Source organism: Propithecus coquereli, unplaced genomic scaffold (assembly GCF_000956105.1).
Source record: "Propithecus coquereli isolate 6110/MARCELLA unplaced genomic scaffold, Pcoq_1.0 Scaffold163, whole genome shotgun sequence".
In the NCBI taxonomy this organism is placed as follows: domain Eukaryota; kingdom Metazoa; phylum Chordata; class Mammalia; order Primates; family Indriidae; genus Propithecus; species Propithecus coquereli.
In genome coordinates this window covers 3,075,622-3,102,861 of record NW_012140858.1, presented here as the reverse complement: position 1 = coordinate 3,102,861, position 27,240 = coordinate 3,075,622, and the positions used below count along the sequence as shown (strand labels likewise).

The following is a 27,240-nucleotide window of genomic DNA, read 5'->3' as shown; positions in this document are numbered from 1 at the left end:
CCACCTTAGCCCACATTCTTCCTCCCCTTGCTCCCCTTTCCACTCCTATGCCATTGGGCCTCTCATGTTCCATCCTCTCTTTAGCAGGCCCGATGGAATTATAGAAGAGAGAATTCAAACTAAAGCTTTTCAAGAGTATAGCCCAGCTCATGTGGATACCGTCTCTGCTGTTGCTGCTCTGAACTCAGACCTTTGTGTCTCCGGAGGAAAAGATAAGGTGGGGTTTGCAGGGTTTCCTGGGAAACCAACTGATAGCAGGAAAGGGAAGCTATTTTGAAAGAAGTCTAGGGTTTGCGTTGCTGGCAGCAGAGTTGACTAGAGTAAAAATATGGGCTTTCAAGTTAGAAAGACTAGGTTTAAATCCCTGCTTGGCTACTTTCTATTACTTTGAGTAAATCTTTAAATTTTTTTTTTTTATTTCAGCATATTATGGGGTATACAGATGTTTAGGTTACGTGTGTTGCCCTTGGTTCCCCCTCCCAAGTCTGTGTTTCAAATATGTCCATCCTTTGGGTAGTGCGCATTGCACTCCTTGTGTATATGAGCTTAGTCTCTTTATCTGTTAAGTGGGGATATAATAATGCCACTTCATAGGACAGTTGTAAGGATCAAATAAGAGAACATAGGTAAGACCCTTAGCACTATGCCTCACCACCCACATGCTTTTTATAAATGGCAAGGACTATTCTTCCAGCCAATCCCTTTTGACATCTACAGGCAGACACAGAAGTTATTTATCCACAAAAGGAACTCTCTAGTTGCTTCTTTTATGCTACGCTTTTGCCAAAATCTTTACACTTGTGTGGCATCATGATTCCTCCCTTCCATGTTTTATCCTTCCTCCTATCATCACTTTGAATCTAACTGCTTTCTCTCCTTCATGTTTGGATCTATCATTGCCTTCAGAGCTAGGATATTGGTAGCAAAAAACACTGATTGTTTTTATGGAGAATATTACTAATATTGTCTCTCATTTTTAAAAGCCTTTTAGAATCTTCATATTCCATTTGCATACTGTATTTCACTGTTTCTAAAATGTATATGTTACACATTTTAAAACCTCTGAATTCAGGATACATCTCAGTATCATAGATTAATTGGCAGCATTTTGTCTTAAAATCTGTATCATCTTAGATGTAAGAAATTTTATTTATATGAGCCTCACTCACCCCAGTGAGGGGTAGATGGGGCAAGGATTATCCTTCTCTGTTTTGCAGATTAGGAGACTAGGAATGGTTCTCTCAACAGCCCTTTATTTAGAAAGTTGAGGTCAAGTGTAACAAGGGCTGGGTCCACTATAAATACATGCTCCTTACTCTCTTGCAATGAACTGTGGAGACTTGACCAGAAAATGTTTTAAAAATCCTGTTTAGGGAGGGCAATGCTCACAATAAAATATTAAGGTATCCACCTGAACAAAGTATGGAAAGAAAATTTTAACAATGATCCTTTTTGGCAGATGGGATTATGGATGAGTTCTTTTTGAAATTTTAAAAAAAGGTGCAATCCATTTCACAACAGTGTAAATATACTTAACTGTACACTTAAAAATGATTAAGATCAGCCAGATGCAGTGACTCATGCCTGTAATCCCAGCACTTTGGGAGGCTGAGGCTGGAGGATCGCTTGGGGCCAGGAGTTCAAGAACAGCCCGGGCAACATAATGAGACCCTACAAAAAATAATAATAAAATTAGCCAAGGTGGTGGTGTGTACCCATAGTCCTAGCTACTTGGGAGGCTAAGGCAGGAGGATCGTTTGAACCCAGTAGTTTGAGGTTACAGTGAGCTGTGATCACATTACTGCACTCCATCTTGGACTACAGAGTGAGACCCTATCTCAAAAAAAGAAAAAAAAAAAGGTTTAGGTTTTTAATTTAAAAAAAAAAAAATTGCAATACAGTAGCGGGGGAACCTAATCCCTGTAGAATTCTCCTTCAGCATCTACAACCAAAACCTCAAGCTGAAACAGTCCTTGGGGAGTATTGTCCCACTCTCAGCAGTAAGGTTTAGAGGAGTGGCTCAGTGTCTTAGGGAGAGACAGAGAAGTGATCAAAAGGAAAGAAAAGAAACTCAAAGGAAGGGAATGTGAGAAGGAGCGTAACAATAAACCTCTAAGGCTTGAAGCAAGTCACTTGACAGAGAGGGAGGTAGTGACAAGGGAGAGATTAAGGTGAGGAATGAAATAAAGGCTAGTTTCAGATAAACAAAAATTCAGAGATTAAACTAAAATATTTTAATGACTCTCTGCAGACAGTTGTGGCCTATAATTGGAAAACTGGAAATGTGGTGAAAAGGTTCAAAGGACATGAACGTGAAATCACCAAGGTAATTGTCAAACGATTATTATTATGAAAGGAATTTGGAACAGAATAAAGGGATATCTAATAGCTCTAGATATTAAGAGTGATTGAATGTTCAATCCTAAGGAAAAATGTAAGGGTTTCATTTGATGTTGTGAAGCCAGGAAAAGCAGAGCAACCCATTTACTTAGCTGTTGTTACAGGTACATTGGACACAGTTTTTCTTTGGTTATTAACCCCATAATAGCGCAGGTAGTAAATAGAGAATAGCTAATAACAACCCTCCTTGACCTATCCTGATTTAACAGGGACATACACTGAAGGCTTACTGTGTGTTTGCTATAGCTAGAAAAATGACAAAATCCCTATGCTTAGCAACCTTCTAGTCTAGCTGGGGAAGTTTTTAAAAAGTCAACAAAAGTAAATAAATATTAATTTGTTAAATAGCTTTACAGGCTGGGCACAGTGGCTCACGCCTGTAATCCTAGCATTCTGGGAGGCCCAGACGGGCGGATTGTTTGAGCTCAGGAGTTCGAGACCAGCCTGAGCAAGAGCGAGACCCCGTCTCTACTAAAAATAGAAAGAAATTAATCAGACAACTAAAAATATATAGAAAAAATTAGCCGGGCATGGTGGCACATGCCTGTAGTCCCAGCTACTCAGGAGGCTGAGGCAGAAGGATTGCTTGAGGCCAGGAGTTTGAGGTTGCTGTGAGCTAGGCTGACACCACGGCACTCTAGCCTGGGCAACACAGTGAGACTCTGTCTCAAAAAAAAAAAAAGAATGAGTTTTGCAAGATCCTAGCAGAAGAAAAAGGTCACCAAAATGTAAAAGAAAAATTAGTTTGGCTTCAAATTTCTTCTCAGCAGCACCTGCTTCCATAGGACAGTAGAACAATGTCTATAAAATGGCAAGAGAAAGAATGCGACTTAATCCTTTATGCAGCCAGAGTGGTGTGCATACATAAAAGCAATAGAAAGACATTCTTAAATTTGTAACATTTCCACATATGCAAAACATTCTTCAATAATACAATTGAAGGTATATCATTAAAGAATGTGAATAAATGATGAATATTAAAGAAGTTCCAAACTGAATTCACGGTATGGGCCTTCAATCCAGTTAAACATAGAATTATGTCTAAAGAATTGTCAAAAACAGTGCTATGAGATGAAATGTAATGTTATGATTCTTTTAAAATATATATAAAATGGGCCGGGCACGGTGGCTCACGCCTGTAATCCTAGCATTCTGGGAGGCCGAGGCGGGCGGATTGTTTGAGCTCAGGAGTTCGAAACCAGCCTGAGCAAGAGCAAGACCCCGTCTCTACTAAAAATAGAAAGAAATTAATCAGACAACTAAAAATATATAGAAAAAATTAGCCGGGCATGGTGGCACATGCCTGTAGTCCCAGCTACTCGGGAGGCTGAGGCAGAAGGATTGCTTGAGCCCAGGAGTTTGAGGTTGCTGTGAGCTAGGGTGACGCCATGGCACTCTAGCCTGGGCAACACAGTGAGACTCTGTCTCAAAAAAAAAAAAAAAATATATATATATAAAATGCAAAATATCAATATTATGATAATAGACTGAGGCAAAAATCCAAGACAGTACATACAAAAATGAGAAAGAGACAGAATTAAATGTAATTGTGCTAATTAAAAAAATTTTTTTTTCACAGGGAAGAGTCTGTACCTATACTGTTTTCTTTCTGAAGTTAATAAATTGGGAATATAGGTTTAAGGATATTAATACATATATAAAGGTATGAATTAGAAGAATTTAGATTACATATTTTTTAAATTAAAAAATAAAAAGGGAGGGAAGAAATCTATAAACAAATACGTAATTTTACAGAAAAAGAAGACAATGAAAACATGAAGTGTTTTTTAAAAAACAATAGAAAAGATGAAAGAAACAAGACCAAACATATCTATGATACCAATAAATGTAATTGGGATAAATTCACTTATTAAAAGAGAGTACTCTTAGTTAAAAACTAAAGCCACCTACACATTGTTTAAAAGAGACATATCTAGTACAAAGCAGCTTAAAGATTGAAAGTAAACGGTGAGCAAAGATAGAACAGATATTTGTACACCCATGTTAATAGCAGCATTGTTTATAATAGCCAAAAAGTGGAAACAACCCAAAACGTCCATTGCCAGAAGCACGGATAAACAAAATGTGGTAATATACACATAATGGAATATTATTCAGCCTTAAAAAGGAATGAAATTCTGATACATGCTACAACATGGATGAACCTTGAAAACATGTTGAGTGAAAGAAACCAACACAAACGTACAAATACTGTATGATTCCACTTATATGAGGTACCTAGAATAGTCAAATTCATAGAGAAAGAAAGTAGAATGGTGGTTGCCAGGGAATAGGGTAAGGGGAAAATGGAGAGTTATGGTTTAATGGATAGAGTTTCAGTTTGGGATGATGAAAAAGTTCTAGAGATGAATAGTCGTGATGGTTGTACAACAATATGAAGGTACTTGGTGCTACTGAATTGTACACTCAAAAATGGTTAAAATGGTAAGTTTTATGTATATTTTACCACAATTTTAAAAAAAGGAAACAACATGAAAGAGATCAGAACAGGAAAGAAAAAGACGAGCAAAGATATATCAGGCAAATGCAAATAAATAGAAAGCAGGAGTTGTGATAATAATATCAAATAAAATTGTATTCAAGGTAAAAAGTATTAAATGGAACAGAGATTCACATCAAATTCATCATGAGTACAACAGAATTACCTGTCATAGAGTGTTAGGCTCTGATGGTTTCAAAGGAGTTCTTTCAAATTCACAAAAAGAGATAGTTCTGATGCAGTTTAAACTGTTCCAGGGTACAGAGGAAAGAGACAGCTTCTTAATTCTTCTTATAAATCCACTATAACATCAGTAGCAAAACCTGACAAAGCATATGACAAAAACCACAGACCAACAAAAACCTGTGTTAGATGAAATTAGATATGGCTTCACATACTAGAAAGCCCAAATAAAAATACCTGAAATATACAGTTGAAGGTTGGTGTGGTGGCTCCATAGTCATGAGGGAGCCAGGCTCCTTCTATCTTTCTTGTCTGCCATCAGAGTTTGGCTTCCTTCTTAAGGTTACCTCCTGTTCACAAGATGGCTGCTGCAACTCCAGTCATCGTATCTGATTTGAAGGCAGCAGGAAGGAAGAAGGGAAAAGAGCAAAAGGTTGTGCCTGCCAGCTCCTTTAAAGAGTTTTCTGGAAGTCCCACTTCCACATATATCTCATTGGCTACCCCTTCAAGGGGGCTGGAAAATCTGAATTTATAGCTGAATGCATTGCCATACCCAACAATATAGAGGTTTTATTATTAAGTAAGAATAGAAATAATGGATGGTGGGTATACTACTCATAGTCTGCTCCAGTATGGATACAAAAATCATAAAGGAAGCATTAGGAAATAGAATCTAACATTTTTTAAAAAAAAGAATAGCATACTATGGCTAGCTGAGCATTATTCTAAGAATGCAGAAATAGTTTAATATTAGGAAATTAGTAAATATGATTCCCTATATTAATTGGTCAATAGGAGAAAAATATGATCATCTTAGTAAATCAGAAGATCCAGCATTCTTTCCTATGGAATCTCTGGGTAAAGTAGAAATAAATGGACCTTTATGTGATTAAAAATATAGAAAAAAAATCTCTTTAAAAAAAAATACAGTGAGTGACATTACAACACAAAATAAGAGATAATATTAATGTAAGGTGGTTCTATGATTACTGGGATGAGGCATGTGAGAGTGCTTTGTACACTGTACCCATTTGGAGGGGGTGATCACGAAGTGCCAAAGAAATCACACAGAGAGGAAGTTCTCCAGGACCCCAAAGAGGAGAGATCCCATGGAAGTGAGATGGTCTGAGGAGGTTCCATGGAGGAGGTGAGATTTTTCACCTTACCTTGAAGGACAGGAGGAAATCTGCTACTTAAAGAGGAAAGGGTAGCACAGCATGGATGAAGGTGGAAATTCAAACCAGCCTGCGCTTTCCATTCATGGATTTCAAGTTTAGGTATTACTCTTTCAAAAAATGTGCATGGGGAGGGAGTTACACAAACCCGTCTTTCCCCCATTTTAAAGTCCAATCTAACAAGCACACCAGAGCTATTTCAGTTTTTGTTTTGTTTTCTACCTGAGCAGGTAGCCTGTCTTCCCAAATCAAACCAGTTCTTCAGTGCCTCTCGGGACAGGATGGTCATGATGTGGGACTTGCATGGTTCCTCACAACCAAGGCAGCAATTTTCTGGCCATGCTATGGTAGTCACTGGATTGGCTGTGGGTCCAGGTAAAGTAAAGTAGATCTCTTCCCAATACAGCTGTGCTTCGGACAACCCTGTTCAAGTCCCAGCTCATGGTTTGTCTTCTTACCATTGTTTCCAAAGACTTATCACAGCTGTGCACCGGCTCTCGGGACAACACCCTGCTTCTGTGGGATGTGGGGACCGGACAGTGTGTGGAGAGAGCATCTGTCTCCAGGAACGTGGTATGAACTCAGACTTGGCACAGAACAGGGCAGCAGAGGGAGCATGGGGTATGGGGTGAGGGAAAGGGCCAAGAGAGAGCTTTGGGTCCTGACTTTCCGTGCAACCCTGGCCTCTCAGGCTTATTAGATTAGGTGATCTCTTGAGTCTTCTGCTCCAGAGAATGATTCCATTTGTTTATATTGGAATTTAAAATAGTATCCTCATTTATTCCTTCAAAATATAGTTACTCCATTTCTTCTGTGGGCCAGACGCTGTGCTAGGAACAGGGTTAGTGACCAAGGACACAGTTCCTGTCTTCCAGGAGCTCACAGCTTATGCTTATTGTGCATTCTGTATGTGTAACATCATGCAGAGAGATAAGCATTACCTTCTGCTTTATGTATGATTTGCTCTGTTTTTGAAGGCCAGTTGTTCTCTGGTAGCAGACTGGTGTATAAACTGCACAGCCTTTGGGGTCAGCCATACCCAGGTTCGAATCGGGAATCTATCATTTACTAGCTGTGTTACCCCAAGAAAGCTACTTATGCTCTTAGAGTCTCAGTGTCTTCATTTATAAAGTGGGGAGAAATATATCACCTGATAGGGTTCTTCAGAGGATGAAGCGAGATAATATATGTGAAAAACCTGTCATTGTGCCTAACCCATGGTAGATGTTCCTTTATTGGTCGTCAAATTTCAGTAATAATCTATATTTATTTTTATTGATTGATTGACAGAGTCTCACTCTGTCACTGGTGCTAGAGTGCTGTCGTGTCAGTGTAGCTCACAGCAACCTCAAACTCTTGGGCTCAAGCGATCCTCCTACCTCAGCCTCCCAAGTAGGTGGGACTACAGGTTTATGCCACCACACCCAGCTAATTTTTTCTATTTTTTTAGAGACAAGGTCTCACTTTTGCTCAGGCTGGTCTTGAACTCCTGACCTCAAGCGATTCTTCTGCCTCGGCCTCCCAGAGTGCTAGGATTATAGGTGTGAGCCACCGCACCCAGCCCATCTTTTCTAATTTTGAAGACAACTGTCCATGGCAGAATGTGCTTGCCCCATGCCCTCCATATTTGTGGCGGTTATTGGAAGACAATCAAATGCTGTTATCTTGAGTTGTTTTGAAAAGTGTTTCATGCCTGTCCAGCAGGGGGCTGCAGGGATAAAGAGAAATATGATCGCTCTTACTGAAACCCATGAGGTGCTGGACTCAAGTTTCAGTGGTCCGACCTTACAACAAGGGCTATTCTCCTAGCTGCCACCTGGCCAGCCGTTCTTTGCCACACGGCTGGGGTTTCAGGTACCCTAAGGGTGCCTGCATGCATTTTGGTACTCACAACTGGCCCAGCTGCTACCTTGCTTCTGATAACCTAAGAGCTGCAGGTAGAGCATGAGTGATAGGCATCTGCAAAGCATAAAATCCCTCTAAGTCAAATTTGCTACCTCAGTATTCTTGACAAGAGGTGCAGAGATGCTAGTTAGCACAGTTTACAGGAATTACAGCAGAAGAATGACTTGGTATGGAGAGGTTTTGAAAATTTTGCTTTTTCCAGGTCACTCACCTGTGCTGGGTTCCCAGAGAGCCATATATACTACAGACCTCTGAGGATAAAACCATCAGGTAGGCTTACTGAGCAGCAGCAAAGTGTTTCTGGTGAGGTTTGTGGCTCTCATACTTGTGTGACTCTGTTCTTATCCTGAATCTCCGCATTGCTGTGTTCTTCCCGGGGCCTCCCGCCCCTCTGCCCCTCACTGGTGCTGGGGCCTCTCTGATCTGGCCCCATGGATCATCGGGGTAGAGATTGGATGCAGGATATCAGGCCATGAGAAAGCCCCTGTCCTGGATAACTTCGAAGCAGCTGATGCAGCAGCTCCCACAGTGGGAATGTGTTCGGATTAACTTCAGGATCAGGCACTTGCTTGTCCTACTCTTCGGGCTGCCTGGCTCTGCTTGCTCCCCTTGCGTGGCTCCTGGCATTCTCAATTGCCCAGCCCCCAGCTAAAGCGAGGAAGCAGGGTCGGAGTCAGCATCAGAGAGTCAAACGAAGCCAGTCGTTCTTAGACGCAAGAGCACACCTGGAAACTTCAGATCTGAGAAAAGATTCTACTTAGAAAATGTAGGAATGGCTTAAAGAGGTAAAAATGAGACAAGAGGCAAAACAAAACACTCCTGAGTGGACCCCATGGCCAAGGCTGGCCAAGGCCTGTGAATCTTTTGTATCTGATTCTGAATGATGACTACTGTTCTGTATCATAATAAGTATCTTTTTAAAAACTTAAATCACAGGCACAGAAATATCCTCTTGTCCAGTCAAAGCAGTGACCCAAAGGACCAAATTAACAAATTAACTTGTACAATTAAGATGCTTGGTCTAAATTCCTATTAACTGATCTCAAAATAGAAAGAACTCAGACGTCATTCAGTTTGGTTACTTCCTGCCAGCTTTAGAGGCTCGAAGATTGATCTGGTTCATGCTGCTGTTTTTAGGTAAATCATGACATTCCAATCTGACTTGCCTCAGTAGCAAAAGGCCAAGACTCTTATGGTAGTGGGATATTACAGGTGTATTTCAGACACATTTACTACAAACTCATTTCCTGCTTGAATTTCTTTCAGATTATGGGACAGTCGGGGGCTACAGGTAGCTCATACGTTTCCCGCAAAGCAGCACATTCAGACCTATTGTGAAGTCAGCGTGGACGGACATAAGTGTGTCTCCTGCAGCAGCGGCTTTGGAGGAGAAGGCTGTGAGGCCACGGTAGGAGATTGTGTGAGGTCTGGGTGTCTGGTTGCTGATGAACAAATCACTCTGGGCTCATGCCTGAGCTGGGCTACATTGGCAGGCTCTGCTAATGGCTCAGGCCTACTTCAAGTGCATACTGCGAGTGATCCTTCGTACTCCAGATGCTGCTTTTAAGAAACAGTCATTAACCTAGGGCTCTCCGAATTGGCAGTAGCAAAGAGGAATGGGCTGAGAGTCAAGATAGGGAGGAGCTAAGCACAGAACCAGCCTGCTGATGTCCCTACTCCCACCAGAGCTTGGAGGGGGCAGGGACTGTTTGAAGAACCAAATGAATTCCCATTATACATGTGGCCACAGGAAAGGAAGTTGAAACTCTTCAGGAAATTTGGAGCTCCATCCTGGGTCCAGGACACATGCCATCCCTTACCCATATACCTTCCTTGCAGTTAATTTTGGGATCGATTGCCTAGGCTCTCCCAAAGTACCCTAGATTCATAATTGTAGAATATCAGTTAAAAGGGTTATCTAGTATCCAGATAGAACAATTACAGCTCCCATTTTATCAAACAATTATTATGTGCCAGGCACTGGGCTGAAAACATTACATGTAGTGTCTCATTTCATTCTTAGAAACAACCCCATGAGTTAGGTACTATTACAATTCTCATTTTACAGATGAGGAAATAGAGGTGTCGCAAGTTGAAATCACCTTGTGCAAGACCACACCCCTAGTAAGTGGTAGATCAGGCTTTGAATGTAGCATCTCTTCTCCAAGATAAGCATTTCCAGTACTACAGCTATTCCCTGGATGACATAGTGCCAGTGACTTCATTATTTTTTTGGACACAATTCAGTTTGCTCTCCTCCCTGAACATTATTCTCCAGGTGTGGTCTGATCTGTATTAATAAGAGTGGGGACGGGCAGCACTGACTGGCATGTTCCTTCTTGTAGACACTAGTCTTCATGAATCAAGTTTCAGTATCTAGGCATTAAATCAGAATGTCCTCGCCTGTGTGTACTTATGAAAAGGCACTTCTAACTGTGGGGTCCCCATAGGACTCACAGGTGCCTAAAGGCTGATGATATAAGGCGGCTCTTGAGTTGTCATGAAAGCAAGCAACCCCATACTATTCCATCGTGCTATAGGACTGGGAGCTTTTACTTCTCTCGCCATGAAAAAGGCAATGACCCTTCTGGCACATCCATAACCAGGGTTGTTTGGGACATAGTTGGTGCTTAAAATAATCATCGGATGGATGGGCGGTTGGGCGTGTGGATGAGATGGATGAAGATAAGTGGCTGCATGAGTTGGTAAGTGGAAGGAGTAGGTGGATCATGGGAGGTGGGAAGATGGATATTAATGGATGAAGCTAGATAAATAGTATGTATGAGCTGGTCCATGTTGTTCCTTTGCAGTTGTGGGATCTAAGACAGACACGGAAAAGAATATGTGAATATAAGGGGCATTTCCAGACCGTTGCATCCTGTGTCTTCCTACCAAGAGCATTGGCCTTGAGGCCTGTAATTGCTACCTCATCACATGATTGCAAGGTGAAGATTTGGGACCAAGATACTGGAGGTAAGGAGCCTGCTGTCAGTGCTTCTTAGAAGGTACATGAAGTCCTAAAGGCCTTCTTAATACTCTTTCTTCCCATTGCTCAGCATGTACAAAGTGACCCATCTCCTGCTGCTGTCCAGTCTCCTAGTGGTTAAGAGATGACATCAAGATGCCAGAATCTCACTGTTCAGCCTCTGGCTAGAGGCCATCACCATGTATTTCCTGGTACCATGTTGTATAGACTCATTCCTGAGAGCTCAAATATATTTGGCTCTTATATTCTTTTTACCTGAAGTTCCTCATCAGGTTTTAAGTTGTAATGCTCAAAATGTCTACAAAAGGGAACAAGAATTACCACCTTTCAAATCTTTTTTTAAAGACTAAAGCCAAAGCCTCAGCCCTTGGATAGTTGGCGGGGAGTAAGGATAGTCTCAGAGTGATTCTGCTCTGTTTTGACTCGGTAACTGAGGTTTAAGATCACAGTAAGGTCATGACACCAGGGATAAAAGATGCCTTATGGAACAGCTCACCAGAGTCCTTGGACTGCTGCGGCCACCTCCTACTGGCAGATTGATAAATATTCAGGAATTTTGCAAGCTGGTTTTTAAACCTTTGGTAGCTTGAAATCTGGACACGATGGGGGTATTTACACTTTATAAAAATTGACAAGTGCTATGAGTAAGTGTTGTTTTTTTCTTCCAGAAAGCTAGTTTACCAGCACACCACTGCCTCCATGCTATTCTGTCCTGGACACAGGGTTCTGCCAGAAATAGGAATAGCATTAACTTAAACAACTTTATACCAAATCCCTTCTACAACAATCCTCCAGAATTTAGCTCCTGTCAGGAGGAGATAGGGTATCTCCCTGAGAGAAAAAAGGCAGGACTGTGTCTATTGACACTTTGCAAACAGCTGTGGTGACAAGCCAAACTTTCATAGCAAGGACAGCCCTGCTGTACCCTCACACCTGGGCTTTTCCAACCGCCCAGGTGTAACAATTGTGGGAGGTGGGGAGAGCAGATGTTTTAGATTTAATGATCATATACCTAAGACCAGGGAGAACAAGGTCTAAAAGTATCGACCTGTCTGGGTGGCACAAACGCCCTGCCCACCAGGTGTGTGCCCATAGTTCATAGAAGAGTGGTCTTCAGGATGCAGGTGGAGGCAGACTGGGTCAGCTGGAAAGCCCCAGATACTGCCCTTCAAGTTCCCTGCACTATCCTTTACCTCAAAGGGAGCAAGACCCCAGGAAGCCACTAGCTAAAAACCAGTATCCTTGGCCATGCGTGGTGGCTCACTCCTGTAATCCCAGCACTGTGGGAGGCTGAGGCAGGAGGATTACTTGAGGCCAGGAGTTTGAGACCGGCCTGAGCAACATAGTGAGACCCCATCTCTATAAAAAGTAAAAAAAAAATTAGCCAAGCATGTGGCATGTGCATGTAGTCCCAGCCACTGGAGAGACTGAGGTGGAAGGATTCCTTGTTCCCAGGAGTTTGAGGTTGCAGTGAGCTCTGATGACGCCACTGTACTCTAGCCTGAGCAACAGAGTGAGACCCTGTTGCCAAATAAGGGAAAAAAAAGATTAAAAGATTAGTATCCTTATCTGTTTTTCCTCCCCCGCCCCGGCCCCTGCCTTGTTCTCTGGGCAAGTGACTGAGGGCACCTTTTTAACGTGTCCTTAGCCAGTGAGGCCCCAGATGTCTAAACTACTTCTTGGTGGTCTACATCCTATTTGGCCCACGTGCCACTCTCTACAACTGACGTCTCAGGTTGACCCAGGTTCTGACTTGCCTGCTGGTGCGCTTTCCTCTGAAGCAAGCAGGGCCTCTCTTATATGGATTAGGTATGTACAGGAAGTGCTTTATTTCCTTGGATTTCTCACAAAGACGTCATGTTTCATGACATTGCACTCTTGGCCTAATTTGCTTGTTCCCCCTTCCTTCCCCAGCTTGCCTTTTCACCTTGTCTCTGGATGGATCAGGACCTTTGACTTCCCTGGCTGTTAGTGACACCACCTCCTTATTGTGTGCAAGTTTCAACAGAGGAATCTACTTACTCAGAGTGGACCACAGTCGAGGGCTGGAACTGCGGGAAGTGGCAGCATTCTGAGACCAAGAGACACTCACTGGACAATATCAAACCGTGGCCCCTCCTTTCTCAATGTGGCTTTGTGTCTGTGTTATTTTGCGGGGAGTGGAATGTAGAGCTGGTATTCTTTGATTAGTTTCATTTAGAAGGTATAGCAGTGTTAGAAGTCAGTTTAAGGCCGGGCGCGGTGGCTCACGCCTGTAATCCTAGCACTCTGGGAGGCCGAGGCGGGAGGATTGAGCTCAGGAGTTCGAGACCAGCCTGAGCAAGAGCGAGACCCTGTCTCTACTAAAAATAGAAAGAAATTAATCAGACAACTAAAAATATATAGAAAAAATTAGCCGGGCATGGTGGCACATGCCTGTAGTCCCAGCTACTCGGGAGGCTGAGGCAGGAGGATTGCTTGAGCCCAGGAGTTTGAGGTTGCTGTGAGCTAGGCTGATGCCATGGCACTCTAGCCCAGGCAACACAGCAAGACTCTGTCTCAAAAAAAAAAAAAAAAAAAAAAAAAAAAGTCAGTTTAAGTCCAGCAGTTCAAAATCAGGTATGGAGTTCAGAAACATGGACAAACCTAAGGCTCTCAATTTCAGTTAAATCCAAATGTAATTTTTTAGTGATCTTTTGGAACTACTCTTCCAAAAAACTTTACTGCCCAGAATGATGACCTATAAGTGTAAGAGTGGTAGGCACCTGTCTGTGAGAGAACCCAGGGCTCGAGTTTCCGTGTCTCCAACAAAAGAAAAAACGCAGTGGAGAGAGAGACTGTTTTGGTTACCTCAAAAATAATCAAGATGGGAAAGAGCAGTGCAGCTCCATAGAGGAGGCAGATCATACACAGTGAGCTTACGCGCCAGTCGCTGCTCCTCAGCAATGAGAAGAATCAAAGTTAGGGCAAGAAAGCAAGAGCCGTGGCTTCTACTCCGAGTAGCAGCAGAATGGGGGGTGGTGATCCCTGCCTGTTCTTGGTACCTGCCTAGCGCGGCGCTGCTGAGCTCACGGGAAAGTCAGACCTGAGATATCTTGAAGAGGCCAACAATTACAAGAGTGTTGCCCAGAGTTACAGGAGTTAGCAAACCCGTTCTATGGATAAGAAAATGGAGAGGCCAAAAAAAATCTCATTTGCAATTTTAACATTTTTATTTAGTTTTATATAAATAAGACTTTATATTATAATATATACATGTATGTATATTTATTTGTTTGTTTTTCCCTTGGGAATGGCCAGAGTGAGGCAAAGGAGAGCTCTGAAATAACAACAGACTGTATAGAAAAAAGGAGAGGGAAACTGGGTGTGGTGGTGCATCTGTAGTCCCAGCTACCGGGGAGGCTGAGGCAGGAGGATGGCTTGAGCCCAGGAGTTTAAGGCCAGCCTGGGCAGCATAGTGAGACCCTGTCTTTTTAAAAAAAAAAGAAAAAGGAGAACAATGGAGTCAACTGTGCTCAGCCATCGAGCCCTCTTTAGTGAGGAACAGCAGAGTGCTCAGGGCTGTGCGTGTCGCCCCTGGGAGTCAGTCCTTAGCCTGGTGTTCACCAGCCCATTTTTCTCCAGGGAAAATGAAGTCCTTCCTGCCTTCAGACAAGCTCACGCATAAGGCATCTGAGGGCTGGAGAGTCCCTTTCTGACGAGTCCCAAAGGAAGATTTTGCGTTTCTCTTCTCTGCTCTCTGCCTGTCCCTGAAACCAGTGGCTGGCAGGCGTCTTCCTTGTCCCCCTTGTCCCCTTGCTTCTCTTGCGGTCTAGCTCTTCTCCCATGCTATCTCCAGTGAGGGGAGGAGAGAGAGGGGAGTCTAGTCTTCAGCTAGTACAAAGTCAGACCCAAGTTTGAATCTCCACTTCTCCATTTAGCTGGATGACCTTGGGCAAGTTACAGAAATCTCGGTTTCCTCCTCACTTAGAATATGGGCTCACCATCACCCCTCCCTCGCAGGGCTGTTCTGAGGACTGGACATAACTATATAACATGCCAAGCAAAGTCGTATAGTTATTTCTTGTCCTCTCTGTCCAGACTAAATGCCCTCATTTCCACATTAAATGTCTCCATTCCTTCATCCATTCTTCTTAGATCTTCTAACCCTTTAGTCATTTTTCAGCTTTCCTTTGATCCCTTGAGTTATGGATCTTTGAGCTCCAGAAAGACAAAGGGGTAGTGGGAGAGGAGACTACTTCAATGAGCGCCTACAGAAGGCTGGATACATCTATTCTCACTACAATTCTCACTGTTACTCCTGTTTCACAGATGAGAAAGCTGAGGCCCAGAGATGTGCAGTTCTTTGCCCAAAGTTCCACATATACGAAGGGGAAGAGCTGAGCTTTGAATCTGGGTCTGCCTGACTCAAAGCCGGAACACCTTCCTTTGCACCCTTTTGCCTTTGCATGATGTCACAAAATTTCCCTGTTCAGTTTAGAAATTCATAGACCATGACATTGTTTGTGTATTTTCAAGATCAGTTATTAACTTTTTGGCTCCAAGGAGATCCTCCTGGCCAGGTGCCCAGGGGCGGTAGACAGCTGTCTCAGGGAAAGTGCTAGCATATTCTGGATTATTGCTGCAGCTGACACTTTCTCCTAGAAAGAAGACAGGTACAAGTCCGAATGTCCAGGGGAGTGGGTTGAGAGGGGGTCCCAGGGAAGGGGGACAGGCTACTACTATAAGAGGGAAAGTACATGTGAGAAAATGGGAGGCCTCTGATGAGTTAGCAGGGTTCTACTACTAATAAAATTATTTCCCCAAACTCTACATGTATGCTTGATGTCTTTATCTATGCCTTTTAAGTAGAAAATAGAAAAATAAATGCTAGTGTTTGTAGAGGACTTTTTTAGTCTGACATGCCCTAATCAAATACCCCCAGCACTGAAGATACAGGCTGCTAAACATTCATTCATTCACTGAACAAGTCATCTTAGAGGCTGCCCCTCTAAAACCAGATCAAGGAATTTTCCAAAGACAGTTGACTTTTTTTCCAGGAAAATATATAAGCCTTGGAATCTGGCCAACTATATATTTTAAATTTTAGATAAATTTAGATGTTTACTTACATATTTATCATTTAAATATATTTATATATTTAAGGAAAATGGGTGATGATTATTAATGTCTTCATTTTGACACAGCAAAGCATGGAACTCACATCACTTGGTGTTTTTAATCTTCTGACACCAAGGAAAAGGAACTTTGCTATTTTCAAATGGCCTCTTGAAAACATAATTATTAAAGAGCAGCTTTACCATTAAAAATGTGGTAGACTGCTTGCTAGTTGTCTCCTGAAATTGGCACATTTTCTTGGCATAGGCTGCCCAGCTAAGACTACATCCCAGCTGGGCATGCCACGGGAGTAAGTTCTTGTCAGTGGATTGTGAGTGGAAGTGATGTGTGTAACTTCCACCTAATTAGTTTGGGAAGAATAGCTTGTCCAGGACTACCTCTCTGGGTCCCTCCCCACTAGCTGGAATGCAGACTGGCACTAACAGCTTCAATTCTTCAGGAGGACAACATAATTAAACAGCAAGACAGAAGGACGTGGGAGGGTGGAGGGGGAGGGCATGAATAAATGAAAATGAATAACCTAACCCTGAGGAACTGGCCTGCCCCGCCAGCCTCACTGGCAGGACTGTTACCTGAAAGGGAATGAACTTCACTCTTTTAAACCACTATATAATTTTTTAAATTTTAATCCAGGAATGGTAATATGAAAAAATTTCAGATGTATAAGTTTATAGCTCACTGAATTTTCATAAACTGAACGCACTGTAGTAGGCAATACCTAGATGAAGCAGCATAACATATCCAGATGGTCTCCCTCGTACTCCTCTCCAGGCCTATCTATCAAGGACTCTGTAAGAGCATAAATTGCTTTTGATTGCTTTTCTACTTTATATAAGTGGAATCATATCATATTGTAGATGGATCACAAATTTCTCCCATTCCTGTATGCATGACCCTTTGCAATATGACTTCTTCTGATTGAGAGTTAGGGTCTATTTCCACACCCCTTGAATCTGGGCTGACCTTTTGACTTGGTTTGACCAATAGAATGTAGGGCAATGAATACTATGTAATTCCTGAAGTTAGGCCTTAAGACAATATGCAGCTTCTACTTTCACCCTCTTAGAATGCTGCCCTCAGATTGCCATGTAACGAAGGTGGTCGAGGCCACATGGGCAAGGACCAAGCACCACTGGAAGAAGGTCATGTGAAGGAGGTCACCTTGGGCATTCCCACCCAGCCAGGTCTGCAACTGACTGCAGCCTTATAGGTAAACTTGGCAAAATCAAGAGAAACTGCACAAATATTCCACGATCTCATGAGAAATAATAAATTGTTGTTTTAAGACATTGTTTTGGAGTGGCTTGTCATACAACAATAGATTTACGTGAAACAAGTATGTACTCTTATTTTTGGTTGGGCTTCTTTTGCTCAACATGTTTATGAGATTGAGCCACGTTGTTGCATGTAGTTGAACACCCTTCATTCTCATTGCTGTATAGTATCCCATGGTGTGAAAATATTGTAATTTAGCTATTTAACTACTGATGGGCATTTGGGGGTAGTTTCTAATTTGGGACTCTCACAAAAAGTGCTGCTGTGAACATTCTAATAACATGTCTTTTGATGAACATATGAATGTATTTGTGTTCATGATATAATTAGCAGAGGACTTGCTGGGCCATATGGGAAATCATATGATCAGCTTTAGTAGATACCACCAAACAATCTTCCAAAGAGGTTGACACTATTAGGTTATTAAATATGGAATGTCCAATTTCCTTAAGTACTACGTTTGACAGTTGATATCTCTGACATTTCAGTTTGACACTTCTTGTTTTTTTATTGTGAAGGTACATCCTCATTCTTTCAAATGCACATTTTGGCTTGTGATTATCTTTCAAAAAAAATTTTTAGAGCAATATTTGTAAAACCATGGATAAGTCAAAAATTCATATTATTTTTGAATATGAGTTCCATCGTGGAACCAATGCAGTGAAGACAGTTTGAAATATCAATGAAATGTTTGGGAAGGATGTGGTTAATGATCGCACAGTATGTCAATGGTTTGAGAAGTTCCATTCTGGTGATTTTAGTCTTGAAAATGAGCCATGTGGGTGACCTGAGACCAAGGTGGATAATGATGAGATGAAAGCTGTGGTGGAAGCGAATCCATCTCAACCTATGTGTGAATTAGCAGCAAGGTTTGACGTTACTATTCCAACAACATTGGATCATTTGAAACAAATTGGCAAGGTAAAGAAGCTGGACAGATGGGTTTCACATGAATTAAATAAGCATTGAAAGAGAAATCATCTTGAAACTTGCCTTTCTTTGCTGTCATAATATAAAGGTGAACCATTTCTATACCATATTGTCATGTGTGATGAAAAATGGATTCTTTTTGACAATTGCAAGCATTTGGCACAATGGTTGGATAAAGCTGAAGTGCCAAAACATAGTCGAAAACTAAATATTCATCAAAAAAAGCTAATGGTGTCTGTTTAGTGGTCCAGTGCTGGTATTATCCAGTACAGCTTCATGAAACTTGGTCAATTGATTACAACAGATGTCTACTGCAACAAATTAGATGAAATGATGAGGATGCTTGAGATTAAGCAGCTGAGATTGGTCAATAGAGACAAGCCAATCCTCTTGCAAGATCACATGTGGTAAAAAACAATGCTGCTCAAACTACAGAAGCTGGCCTTGGAAACTCTCTGTCATCCACCGTATTCACCAGACCTTGCACTAACTGACTACCACTTCTTCCAGGCTTTGGACCACCTTCTTGCAAGGAAAAATATTCAATTCTCAACAAGCTGTGGAAAATGCCTTTCACAATTTCATGGCCACTTGCTCTCCAGGCTTCTTTGCTGCAGACATAAGCAAGTTACTGTTAAGATGGCAAAACTGTGTAGATAGTTTAGGCACATACTTTGATTAATTGCACTGCTTCTTGTGTGAGATATAATAAACTAAAATTCTGAAATAGGACATTTCATATTTAATAACCTAATGCATTACTTCCCACCAGCTGGGCAGCAGAGTTAGTGGGGTTTCAGTTGTCCCACACCTTTGCTAACACTTTGTGCTCTTGACTTACAACTCTCAGTTTTAAAGATGAGTGTGTAGATGTTGTAGAGTGTAGCAGGGGAGTGTTGGCTCTGTGAGCCAACAATAGAAGAAAGCTGGGACAACTGGTTTTGGCATCCACCTTTCTCCCTGACACCTCCAGTTAAGAGGCCAGAATTTAACAATACAATTGCATATGTATACAGTGCCCTATATTTTACATACTACTTTCACAATCATCATCTCATCTGAGTCTTCCAGTAAAATAAGACTCTCAGGCAATGTGGAGAGTGCTGCCTCTGTTCTACAGAGAAGAAAAGTGACTTGCCCAAAGTCACACAGCAAGTGTCAGAGCCCAGATGGGAGCTCAGGTCTTTGGACATGCAGACTGGCTCTTCCCCGCAAGGCCCTCTACTTTCAATGGCATTTTCCTGGTGGTAGTGGGCACAGAGACTGAGGGGATGGCAGCAGGTGGGAGGTGTTTGTTCCTGTGCAATAAGTGATATAGGTTTAAACATCACAGACATACAACCCATTCCCACATGTTATCTCTCCAGGGTCTGGAACACAGCATCCTGCCCATTTAAATTAAGTTTCCGCACACAGCAATTTGAAAAGCCCGGCTTTGGGTGATGGAGGTTGGTGTCAGCTGGCACTGCATGTCCAGATACTGGACTCACTTCATCTGGAAATAGTTTTTTGGTAACTGGCTAACTTCACCTGACTAATAACCATGCAGATGTCTAAAATGAGGCTACATGGAATGCTACCTATGATTCACCCTAAGTGAAAAACACAGGTAAAAAAACACTGCCATACAGCACAGTCCCATTTTGGTAAAAATATATCCATACATATGTCTGTACATTTGTAGCTAAAGGCAAAAATATTGACAGCGTTATATCTGGATATTGAGTTTCAAGATGAATTTATTTCCTACTTTATGTCTTCCTATATTGTTTGATTTTTTTTCCAATAGGGATGTATCAGTTTCATTTTTAAACATTTTTGAAATAGATAATACATTCACGTAGCCACAATCAAAAGTACAAAGATTATACAATAAAAATTCTCCCTCTCATCCCTGTCTACCTTCCATTGGGCTCCCTCTACAGGTAACCAGCGTGAGCAGCAACTAGCGTATCCTAGAGCCATTTCATATACATACAAGCAAATGCGTGTTTTTTCCTACTGTCACTTTTACAATCAAAAGACAGTAAGACTACCTTCATTTTGAAGAAGAGGTTGTAGAAGACTATTTTATGATGTAGAAAGATGATAAGTGAAAAAAAGAGGCTATAAAACAGTACATAGAGTGTGGCATATTTTATAACTTACGAAAAATGTATTTTTCTATATTTAAAATATAAAGAGACAGAAAAGTTATACATCCAAATGTGTGGGTGATTATCTCTGCGTACGGGATTTCAGGTGAGTTTATTTTCCCTTATAGGGAGCAGTGTGGCCTGGTGGTTGAAGGACTCTGGCACCAGGCTGCCTGGTTCAAATCCCAGTCTGCCACTTCCCAGCCTTGTGACCTTGGGCAAATGACTTAACCTCTCTGGTTAAGTGGCTTAGTGGCCTCATTTATAAAGTGGAGAAGATGATGATGGCACCTATCCACAGAGCTGCCGTCAAGGCTAAGTTATAAAATTCAGGTGGAGCCCCCAGAATAGTTCCTACCATTGTTTCTAAGTGTCAGGAATTATTATATTCATCTGCGTTTCCTAATTTTCCTATATTGGACATGCATTATACCAAAAGTTAACGAATAAGCTCCCCTGAGAGGAGAGAAGCTGCACAGATATAGAGAGGGCACAGAGGAGAGAGGGAGCGTGGCCACAGAGAAAGGGAGAGACCAGGAGGCCCGAGGAGGAATAGAATGAGAGTCTGCAGACCCAGAGAGGAGGGAGGTCTCTGGCTTCCTGACGTAGGCATTATAAAAGCCCTGGGAGAGTGTCCCTTTGCCACCTCTGCCAGCCAAGCGTGACAAGAGCAGATGGACCCTGGCCCAGTAGCCTTCTCGCCTATCATTTGGAGAAGACCTTTGAGGCCTCCCTGGAAGCTCCCTGGACATTCCCTGCACAAACAGCCCCAGCCTACTCTTCGCCAATGTCTTCCCGGCAGAGCTCACCTGGAGAAAGGCTTCAGGATAAGCGTGGGCACTCACCTGACTGTGCCTGGGCCAACCCACACCCAGGACCTTCTGAGGGCCGGTTCCTGCCACTGTCATGTGCCTGGAAGTCTGGAGGGTTGAAAGACCAGATGCTTCATTCACAGACCAGCCGGAGAAAGCGCTGGCCAGTTTCAGTTCTGTGTTTGTAACATACCAGCCGGCGAGTGCAGAAGGTACTTTACCTTCATCCTTCAGCTAGAGCCCGTCCTCTGCAGTCATGCACAGTAGCTGAGAGGGCCCAAGAGCTCACACATGCTGTCCTCAGGGAAGGGGTGAGGAAGGCACTGGATCACAGGTTCCAGCCTCAGCTCTGACATGTAGCCTCCATGTTAGCTAGGATAAGTGGCTTAATTTTGCCAAAATTCAACGGATCCTCAAAGAACGGCTTGAGTTGAGCTGAGAATCACCATGCTGGATGTGACCTGCTTGGTAAGATGAAGTATGTGAGCTACTTTACATTTGAAGAATATCTAGATCTTGCAGTTCCTGCTAAGTCTGAGGTTAGCAAGACTGGGAAATAGTACTGTATCAGTGTTTCTAACTTTATGCAGTTGACACATTCTAGAAGTAAAATAATAAAACAAAATAGTCCATAACCCTTATCCACAATTCTAAAATCCCCACACTCTGAAAACCAAGATTTTTCACTAAATTTGGTGCCACAACTTACCTGATCTTATGGTGTTTATTATTTTGGGTATCAGTGTTCACAATAAACTGCAGAATAGTAATGTGTTTGATTATAGGGTGCTGCCCCAGATCTCACTGGGGGAGTTACTTAATATATGGTAACTGCATCATCATACCTTCCTAAAATATGGAAATTTCTAAATTCTGAAACAAGTGTGGCCCCAAAGGTTTTGCGTAAGGGATTGTGACTTACAAAGCAAATTCAGATGATGCACAAAGCACAGGCAGGGGACGCCCGTTCCCAGGTTGGGATTGCCGTGTCCTGTCTGGAGTGCCGGGTCCTTGGGAAGCCTTCAGGAATCTGAAGATGAACATATTCAGGATGAGTCAAAGAGCACATGGTGGAGATATTTCTCCTAAACCAGTACTCCTCACATTTTAATGCGTCTCCGGATCTCCTAGGGATCTTATAAAAGTGCAAATTCTGCCTCGGTAGATCTGGAGTGGGTCTGAGTATCTGCGTTTCGAACAATGTCCATGTGATTCCTTCTGGAACTGTCCTAAACTCTGGACAGGCCTCCACAAGGCTCTGAGGGATGACAATCTGGTGTCCCTCCCAGGGAGAGTTGCCCCTGCCCTTGGCTGGGGCTTGCTAAACACTGACCTTCCCCTTCTCTGTATCCTCCTGCCTTCTGCTCTCTCTTCCTTCCCAGATGGGCTAACGCCCCCTGTGCCTCTGCTGCAGACCTTGGCTGGGCTCCACTAAGTCTCATGACTCTCCACTCGCCCAGTTCCAAGGTACTGCTTAGGTGAGGTGCTTTTCCAGCTGGCTGACCTTACCCCCTAAGCATGAACTAAATTAGTTTAACTCTCAAATTCCTGAGATGCTGTACTATCTTTTCTGGATATCTCCCGGAAAAATTTTCCACTGTTTGCAAACTACTCCTTAGCCCTGACCACCCACAGGCACTGTGATAATACATTTACTCACCAGACAATTAGTGACCCCGAAAAGGGCCATGGCTTATTTTGTTTCTATTTCAATGCTTGCTGTGCCCCGACTGATTTCCCACCTGCCCTACCTGCAACTTACTTTCCAAGTGAACATTTTTTTTTTTTTATTTCAGCATATTATGGGGGTACAGATGTTTAGGTTATGTATGTTGCCCTTCCCCCCCCTCCCCCCACCAAGTGAACTTTCTTACTGCAAAAGTCATATATACTTATTTGAGAATTTAGAAAATATTTGATGAGCAAGAAAAAAACAAAAATGCTACTGGCCATCACCCAGAGATGACCATTGTAACATTTTGACTCACGGCCCTTCAGTCCTTATACATTAACTTTGCTTAACAAAATCTGGCTCATACTACATACACCATTTCAAACTGCTTCCCCCATCTCCATTTGCAGTATTAATATTTTTGACCATTTTTACAAGTGAAAAAAATTCTGTCACAACATTATTTTAAATGATTATGTAGTTTTCCATTTAATTGACGAGCTTTTGGGATGTTTCCAATCATTTGTGGTTAAAATAAAACTGCAATGAACATCCTCATTCAACCAAAAGATATCTTTTGATACTTCTTGGGAATTACATTATTAAGTCAAAGTATATGAATTTCTTCATGGTTGGCACTACCGCTGCCAAAGCAGAAAGCATGACTTCTAAACTATCAAATACAAACCAGATCTTTTGGACTAAATCAGTGTCTTGAATCCCCACTAACCTTAGTTAACTGGCACTGACATGGGAAAGCAGGGAATTCCAGAGCTCAGAGGAACCTGGAGGCCTTCAACAATCACATGCCTCTGTCTCCAGCTCAGAAAGAGGACAATTGCTTAGAGATCTTCTTTAGAGATCTAAAATTTCCCCAAGTCCACAATTTTTTTTTCACACTTCTAGGCTACGTTAAAACCAGTAATCATTTCAGCATTTACTCTTCCATCCAATATTTATATACTTAAAATGAGGGGATTAGATCAATAAGGGATTGGTTAGGTCGTTTATACTATACTATAGCCATTCAATAAAAATATGATACAACCATTAAAAAATCAAAGAAGCTCTTTATGTGCTAATACAAAATGATATCTTAGATACATTTTTACATGAAAAAATGCAGAACAGTGTTTACAATACACACATTATATAAAAAGGAGGAAAAGAAATACAGTGACATTTTGCCATGGACATTTTGTTTGTGTATGCATAAAGCATCTTTGGAAAGATACACAAGAAACTGATATACAAGGAACTGATAATATAATACCTTGATTTCCAGGGAAACTAGGTGGCTAGAAGAAAGTTTTCATTCCAAAATCAAATCTTTCACATGCTGAACTACATGAATGTATTACCTGTGAAGGAAAATAAAAATCTTAGAACCAAGCTCCCATCCAACTCCCTATGCAAAAGGGAAGGTAAAGGCCTCAGGCACCTGTGAAACACTCGCCCCACAGATCACTCATAAGGAAATTCCTCGCTGGCCTCCCCTAAGCAAGGACGTGCAAATTGTAACCGTGCAGGCTACGTCTAGCTCCTGAAACTGAAGTCTGTTTGATTCCACACTAATAATGAATGACAAGTTTATCTTCCCAGGTGCAGAACAGAGACAAGATAGGATCAAATATTCTTCCACCTACCCAGGGACAACCACATAATTGGTGCTTCCTTCACTGCCTTTTTCTCTTCTGACATTCCCCTATCTTATGTAAAAGGCCTCATAAGAATGTAACCATTTTGCCTTCCTGCCCACTCCCCTCTTTATTTCTCTCTGTGTGCCCCATTGCCCTTAAATACTGAAGCTCCCAAGTTCCCCTTCAGGAAAACAGTCACGGGTCTGTCTGTGGTTTTTGTTTTTCCCAGGCATGTTCTCAAACTTTGGCTAATAAACCTCCACTGCTTGAGACCTTTGCCTGGGTCACTTATTTTGGGTTGTCATACCTATTTAAAAATATTTTAAAAAAATATTTTTCCTTTTCTTTTGCCCCTCTAGAACTTCATAGCAAAAAAAATAAAATGAAATGTAAAAAACCGTAAAATGAGAGAATTGGGGCATTTGATTACATCACCAATCAGATACATTTATTTGTTTATTCTCCAAAGGCTGCTGAAAAGGTCAGTAAAGGAATAAAAGGAGAGGACTGTAAGTACAAAGAGAATGCGAGAGGGAACAAAGATGGGCCATGTGAACATACCTGATCATGTAATAATAATAATTCTAGCTAACAATTACTGTGTTACTATGTGCCAATCTTTATGTATATTATCTCATTTAATCTGCAGTCAAGTAGGGAGATTAATATCCCCATTTTCAGGTAAGAAAACTGACGCTTGAAGAAATCAACTAATTTGCTCAAGTTTCCATCTCTAATACGTAGAATCTGGATTCTGAGAGAGGACTTGCCTCTGACCTAGAAATCTGACTTGCTTGGGACTTCACGCATACGCTTAACTGCCTCTCCTCTGACTATTTTTCTGCTGGATTATTTGCCTCTTTTCTTAGTATTTTGCAAGAGTTCTTCGTATTTTGTTTGTAGGGGCTCAGAGCAGGGATGGATCTATCTGGGCAGAAGTGGCATCAGACATGTCCTGCCTTCTCACCAAAGTTAGGCTGTGCATGAGTCCAGGCGGGTCAGCGCACGGAGGCGAGTGCAATCTCAGATGACGGCAGGAGATCAACCCGATACAGACAGAGGCCAGAGGCCACCAAGGATGAGTGGACTCTGACCCCCTCGGAGAAAAAGCGAGTGCGACTCACAGGAAGAAGACAAAGAAACCAAAGCTTCCACTGTGTGTAGACAGTCCGAAGTCACCAGAAGGAAGAAGAAAACCTGAAACAGAGAAATCTGGCCAAGAGCTAAGACCTGTGTAAATGAGACCTGCCCACTCTGCCTGGAACCAGACTTCCGGAAGCAGAGATCAGAGCACATGCGTGCAGTGCTGCACTCGGAAGGGAGAAGGAGGTGGCTCTGAGGGAGCAGGTAAGGGGCTGGAGAGGGTCATGGAGGGGCTGGAGAGTCCTGAGAGGCAGCATCACCCAGCAGGTGACCTCTAGTCTGGGAGGCTGGCTTCTGGGATCATCTTTCAAACTCTGCCACTCTTTAGCTATGAAGCCTTGGGCAAGTCGCTTCACCATTCTGAGTCTTGGCTTCCTCATCTATGAAATGGGTATAAAATAATCATGCTAAATATGTACTGAGCACCTGCTGTGTTCTTCTGGGCACATCATAAACTATTCCTTCTCCACAGCAACCCTGCAAAGTGGGATTGTTAGCCTCTTCTACAGAGGAAAAGGAAGTTCAGTGAGGTTAAGCCATTTGTCCAAGATCAGCAAATAAGTCTGGTTCCAAAGCCAGCACACTTTCTACTCCCCATTCAGCCTCCTTCACAGGGTGGTTTTAGATGATCAAACAGCCTTAAAGAAACAGAAAAAAAAATGGTAAAAGGCAATTATACTATCTAGATGTATCACTATACTTAGATCCCAGCAAGGGTCAGGGCCCTTTATAAACTGTGAAGTGCCATGAAAATGCCAGTTCTTCAACTCTATCATCTTGAGGTTGAAAACATTGGGGTGATGCTACATACAATTAATATTTGATGATGACTTGTTCATAGACCAACGTGATAACTTTGGGGTGGCATTTAGGCCCTACTGTAGCTGAGAAGTCCTGGCTTGGGGTGGGGTCAGTACATAGCCAGAGTTTCTCACCGGCTGATGCTGAAACAACAGTGGGCCCCTGCAGGGAGCACCCCAGATAAATGTCCAAGTAATAGAGATCATTCCTCCTCTTGAACAGCCTTTTCCAGCTTTGGCCATGGAACTTCAGAGAATGTAGATCTGGTCTGGGTGGAAATAAGAGCTCTTTAAGGATAGTAATACAAGCTTATTAAAGTTAGAATTTTCAGATAAGAGAATTAAAAAAAATTATAATCTTGCCCCCAGAGATAACCATGGCTGACATTTGGTTATTTATCTTTCCAGACATATTTTCCATTGCACACATATTTTTGAAAATTGGATTATATTGTAATACGGTTTTATTACTGGTTCTTTTTTACTTAATGACATTATATCACAGAAGTATTTCCATATCAATAGATGTTTTATCACATGATTTTAAAGGCTGCAGAGTGTCTCTTCATATGGATGGAGGAGAATTT

The 27,240-nt window shown here is 42.1% G+C and overlaps 2 protein-coding genes across 2 annotated transcripts in view; both read left to right on the top strand.

Annotated features, from left to right (window-relative positions):
• WDR31 (WD repeat domain 31) overlaps positions 1-13,225 on the top strand; it is a 27,043-nt gene extending 13,818 nt beyond the window's left edge. Inside the window, exons 3-10 of the mRNA XM_012641137.1 lie at positions 88-217; positions 2,252-2,326; positions 6,489-6,633; positions 6,731-6,831; positions 8,366-8,433; positions 9,430-9,571; positions 10,974-11,136; positions 13,064-13,225. Coding sequence (XP_012496591.1) covers positions 88-217; positions 2,252-2,326; positions 6,489-6,633; positions 6,731-6,831; positions 8,366-8,433; positions 9,430-9,571; positions 10,974-11,136; positions 13,064-13,224 — 985 coding nt within the window. The 3' untranslated portion in view covers position 13,225. The remainder of the gene's footprint in view (positions 1-87; positions 218-2,251; positions 2,327-6,488; positions 6,634-6,730; positions 6,832-8,365; positions 8,434-9,429; positions 9,572-10,973; positions 11,137-13,063) is intronic.
• Positions 13,226-25,867: 12,642 nt separating this feature from the next.
• RNF183 (ring finger protein 183) overlaps positions 25,868-27,240 on the top strand; it is a 6,588-nt gene continuing 5,215 nt past the window's right edge. The window contains exon 1 of the mRNA XM_012641159.1: positions 25,868-26,057. The gene's annotated coding sequence lies outside the window, so the exon portion shown is untranslated. The remainder of the gene's footprint in view (positions 26,058-27,240) is intronic.